The 5,407-nt window shown below is 57.0% G+C and overlaps 1 protein-coding gene across 1 annotated transcript in view; it reads left to right on the top strand.

Annotated features, from left to right (window-relative positions):
• Positions 1-4,717: 4,717 nt before the first annotated feature.
• Positions 4,718-5,407, top strand: part of LOC104506037 (neurturin-like) — a 2,292-nt gene continuing 1,602 nt past the window's right edge. Inside the window, exon 1 of the mRNA XM_010146841.1 lies at positions 4,718-4,931. Within this exon, the coding sequence (XP_010145143.1) occupies positions 4,718-4,931 (214 nt within the window). The remainder of the gene's footprint in view (positions 4,932-5,407) is intronic.

Genomic DNA, 5,407 nt, shown 5'->3' with positions numbered 1-5,407 from the left:
CAGGGCATGGCCCCATGGATGGTGGTGCTGTGGCTACAGGGGATGTGTTTTGGGGCTGGAGTAAAGGCACAGGCGCAACCCATGGCAGAGGGTGACTCGAAAAGCTCGATGGGTTTTGGTTCCCAGAGACACAGGGTAAGAGCCGAGCAGGGTGCAGTACTTGGCTGTTTGCCTGGGAAAAGAGGGATTTTTGTGCTGGCAGAGGAGATGGTGCGAGGACTGGGCATCCTCGGGTGAGACTGCACCTCTCTGCGAGCCCTCCTGGCCCCTGCACTCCCCATCGGTCCCTTGGCACACCCTGACAGCCACCTTCTTGCACCTGCAGCTCCCAAAGCCTGGGGTTTGTTGGGTTCTTCCATACCCTCCAGAAAGAGGGGGCAAAGCGGGAGCAGCCTTGTCCCTCTCTGCCCGGTGTTTTAGCCACCCACCTCTGCCTTGCAGCCGAACTCCATCCCCACCACCCTGTCCTCACCCATGCAGCCCGCCCTCCTTTTTCCAAAATGGCTTTGAGCAGGAGGGACAAGCCAGCAGTGCGGGTTTAATGGATTTTCCAGGTCTGGGTGCCAGTTGGGGTACCCTGAGTAGCAAGGATGCCTTCTGGCCCTGGGGACGTGGGATATCCATCCCACCATGCCAAGCCAGCAGCTGGCAACACTGAGACATCAAATGGTTCCCAGGAAGGCGCTGGGGATAGGTGCTAAATGGCAAAGGACCAAGAAGATTGCAGTTTGTTCTCAGAGAGCTTGGAAAATTCAGGGAATGAAGGACTTGTGAAGAATTATCAGCCTCAGGAGAAGCACACGGCGGGGGTTTCGGAGGTAGGGAAGGGTCCCCGCTTGCGGTGACATGTTGGACGGCAGCGGTTGGCTGTCGGGGGGACAAGCAGCTTTGCTTTGTGGAGTAGCTGCGGTGAGACCGGAGCAAACAGCAGCAGCAGCGGCAAGACCCGGCAGCGGCCGTGCCCAGCACCGTGTGAGCCAGGCTGGGAAGAGCCCGATGTTTCCTTGCTGGAGGCAAGTGCCAGCAGGAGCAAGATTTGGACACTTCAGCACTAGATAAAAGGGAGAAATACTTTACACTGAGGGTGCTGAAACACTGGCACAGGTGTCCAGAGAGGTGGGAGATCCCCCATCCCTGGACACATCCAAGGCCAGGTTGGATGGGGCTCTGAGCAACCTGCTCTCGTTGAAGGTGGCCCTACCCATGGCACGGGTTGGGCTGTGTGGCCTCTAAAGGTCCCTTCCCACCCGAACCACCCTTTGAGCGTATGGTTTTATGAACAATTCCCCACCAGATGCTGAGCAGTAGCATTGGCAGCTTGTTCACAGCGCCCGGCATTGCTGGCAAACAGGCAGTCGAGGGGTGGGGGGTTGGCCCAGGGTCCCCTTCCCGCCTGGAGCCCAGCACTGCTCGGCATGGCCGGAGCTGTCTGTGGGGTCTGGCCAGCTGCCAGCTTCACCCATTTCACCTCTTGAAAATGCCTTGCACACGCGTGTGCAAACCGCGGCCGCTGGGCAGCGCAGGGTGCATGGCACACCCCGGGGCATGGGTGCCTTTGGGCACCGGTCTGCACCCAGGAGGTTTTGGGATGCAGGATGGGGTGGGGCTGAGCTATCGGGGCTGCACCCGACGTGTCTAAGCAGAGCAGCAGGAGAGCCCCGCAGCGATGCCTGCAGCGTCGGGCCCAGGGGACACGTGTCAAACCCCTTGTGAGTATTTATTGTTGCTGGGAGTGGGTTTATAATATGTGGAAACCAGAAAGATGGGAGGGTGCAGCCCCAACACCGTCCCGGCTGTGATTATAGAATCATAGAATCATAGAATGATTAGGGTTGGAAGGGACCTTAAAGATCATCTAGTTCCAACCCTCTGTGTGTGGTTTTCCTGTCCCTCCACGCCGAACTTCAGCTTTCCCGCAGGCTGGCACACGCGTTTTGTGGCGTTTAGAGCAAAAGAAACCAAAGGCAAAGCCTGGAATATCTTTTGATTGTTTTGCGCGTTGGAGCTGGGGTTGTAGTCTTTTGAAAGGTCACCGGCGAGTGGGTGGGGGCAAAAATCACTGGCTGCTGAAATAGGAGGCTTTTTTACGGGCCGTGCAGTGAGGATGAAACCGCTCTCCTAAAATTTTATGGGCTTGCAATAAGCCAGAGGCCCTTCCTCAAGTGGGCGGATCAAGTGTCGCAGCCTTGCTCCATCACAGCCCATTCCTCACCGGGACAAAGGGGGCTGAGCCCCCTGGGAGCAGCTCGGGAGGTGACACGGAGCTCTCAGTCATGTGTCATCCTGTTGCTGGTTGTCCCCTGCTGTAGTCACCTCCCAGAATGCCCAAACTTCAGCTGCCAAAAGCTTCTTGTCCCCCCGACAGCCAACCGCTGCTGTCCAACACGTCACTGCAAGCGGGGACCCTTCCCTACCTCCGAAACCCCCGCCGTGTGCTTCTCCTGAGGCTGATAATTCTTCACAAGTCCTTCATTCCCTGAATTTTCCAAGCTCTCTGAGAACAAACTGCAATCTTCTTGGTCCTTTGCCATTTAGCACCTATCCCCAGCGCCTTCCTGGGAACTGTTCCATGCCAATGAGCATCTCCGGTGCCTGTTCCCTGCTCCTGCTCTTACCTCAGAGGAGAAATCTGGACATAAGGCACCTATTTATGCCGATGAGCGTAGGTGCAGACACACCCAGCAGCCTCCATCTCCCTCCCCACGACTGCAGGTCGGGGAGACCAGCTCGATCTCGGCTCCACGGGAGAAGCAGCAGACGGGGATGGCCCCATCCCCTTCCCGATGCTCCCGGCGCTCCCACCAGCCGGCTGCAAACTCTCGACCCGACGCACGTTTTGCTGCCGGTGCTTATCGGCGCGGTGTCTCGGCCAGCTCCGCCGCTTCGTACCCGGCGGGATTTCATGCTCTTACCTCCTTATATGGAGAAACTATTCTTTTTCTAGCTTGGCATTGTTTATAGCCCAGTTGAAAATATTTAGACTCTGGCTGGGTTCTACAATTATCTTGTAACCTACAGGACATATAATTACTGTTAGTTAATGTGCAATTATCTGCATCCTGTAAAATAAAGGGGTGCAGGCGACGAGGCAGCGTTCTCAGCCCTTCTTGTTTTCTACAATAACAGCAGAAGCAAACCTGTCAAATTCCATTTTAAAACAGTTTTTCTCCCTGGTAAATTCTATTTGGCAAATATCGCCAAACTGGGGTTGGGATTTTTTTTTTTCTTTCTCTCCTATTTTTTTTATTTCCCCCCATGGAAAATTTATTTGAAAATGAGAATTGTTTGGAGTTTGCAAGGCGCTGAAATAAAAAAAGGGGCCAGGAGGCGGCTGCGAGTCCGTGCTGCGTTCCAGAGCCTGTCTTTGATGGGGATTTCATGGCTGACAGCCCATTGACGGGAGCACGGACCTGATTCCCCCTGCCCTGCCCGGCTGCAGGGTCGGTTGTAAAATCCTACCGGATCCAATCTGCTCTGGATGGAGAAAACTGAGTGGTGTGAGGTAAGGGCCCGGCTCGCCTGCGAGGGAAGTGCCAGCGGGGTTTTTATGCTTTGAGGAACGGCTGGGCTGCGGCCCGGGATGATCCACACGGCCGAGGTGCCTGGTCTCACCGCACGCCTGGCAGCTGCGACAGGGTGGTCCCGACAGTCCGTTGATTTTTTCCTGAGTTTTCCGTGATTTTGGCTGGTTTTGATGGAGCTGCTGTGTCGCTGTGCCGGCGGGGCGGGATCTGGGCTCCGGTTGAGCAGCATGACCCTGTTCACTGAGGTGGTCTGGGTGAGCAGGTGGCACCTTGCCGAAGGACAGGGACATCAAACTGCTCTGGGGCTCTGCGAGGGAGCGGGGAGGACGATCGAGCCGGGGGCTCCCTCCGCTGCTCACCCCGTCCCAAGGAGGGGGGTGTCAGGTGAAGAAGTGTCACAAGCTGGCATGGCACAAGTTTGTCCGTCCTTTGTTCACAGCCACCCACTGCAGTATCGACCCCCGAGGTGAGGAAACCTGGCTGGCGTGAGGAGAGGTGGACATCCACCTGCCTAGCCGGGCTGCGCGCTGCCGGGGATGGGTGGGATGGGGACACTGACGGGTCCCCACCAGCCCACCCTGTTTCCCCTTGGCAGCGCAGCCCTGGCTCCGTGCCTCAGCTCCCTGTCGCACCACTGGACCGGTCTCCGGAAGGTGGAGGGGACGAGCTGGAGCCAAGGGGACACTGGTGGTGCCGTGGGAGTGGGTCAGCCAGCCTGAGCCACAGGGATGAGAAGAGGAGGCTCCGAGGAGACCTCATTGCAGCTTTCCAGTATCTGAAGGGGCTACAAGGGTGCTGGGAGACGACTTTTTACAAGGGCCTGTAGTGACAGGACAAGGGGTAACGGGTACAAATTGAAAACAGGGAGGTTTAGATTGGATATCAGGAAGAAATTCTTCCCGCAGAGGGTGGGGAGCACTGGGACAGGTTGCCCAGAGAAGCTGTGGATGCCCCATCCCTGGAAGTGTCCAAGGCCAGGCTGGATGAGGCTTGGAGCAACCTGGTCTAGTGGAAGGTGTCCCTGCCCATGGCAGGGGGTTGGAACTAGATGATCTTTAAGTTCCCTTCCAACCCAAACCATCCTGTGATTCTATGATGGGGGGAGGGAAGTGTTGGCCCCGGGAGAAGGCCGAGTAATAAGGATATTTGTTTTGCCTGTTTTGCAGAGTTTCAATGTTCTGACTTGCTCTAAGATGAAGGTATGGAAGTTTGCAGCCATTGCATCGATGCTCCTCAGTTCCATGTTATCCATTTTAGTTTGTAGAGACATGTTCAACGGAAGCCGGAAATACAGCCTCTTGCCTTCCTCGCCGTCTTCCTCACGGGCATCCTCCTCCTCCTCGCTGCCGGCGGCTCCGCGGAGATCCCCACGGGCCCTGCAACACCACAGCTCGCTGCTCGCCCAGTGTAAGCTGCTGCACCCCTGCCCTGGGGCCACCATCCCTCCCGCAGGATCTGACCCCAAAACCCCCCTCACAGGACGTGCTTTCGGCTCGCAAGCAAAGCCCGGCGGGTTCACGCCCCGTTTGCTTTCCCCACCGCCTTCTCCCGCTTTGGTGCACCCCCGTTATGAGTGTTTGAAGAGCAGCGTGGGGTGCAGCGGGGAGGGCTCGGGGCGAGCGGGGGGTCCCGCAGAAACGCAGCCGCTGGGCACCAAACCTTGGTGCAAACACGTCACCTCTCCCCATAGGGAAACCGGATGCAAACAGCCCATCCTAATGCAAAGAAGGTGGTATTTTAGCTCCAAATGGCTTTATGTAGTTATTTATTACTTTATTTTTACAAATGCAAAATGTCAAACGGGAGCTGGAAACGAGGGGGAACGGCTCCGCTCTGCGGGACGGCCGCGGCTTCCCCCCCAGCGCACCTCGCCCCCCTGCGCG

The sequence above is a fragment of the Eurypyga helias genome, unplaced genomic scaffold (assembly GCF_000690775.1).
Source record: "Eurypyga helias isolate BGI_N326 unplaced genomic scaffold, ASM69077v1 scaffold21382, whole genome shotgun sequence".
NCBI classification, from domain to species: Eukaryota; Metazoa; Chordata; class Aves; order Eurypygiformes; family Eurypygidae; genus Eurypyga; species Eurypyga helias.
The sequence above is the reverse complement of the archived record's forward strand: the minus strand, read 5'-3'. Positions and strand labels throughout refer to the sequence as shown.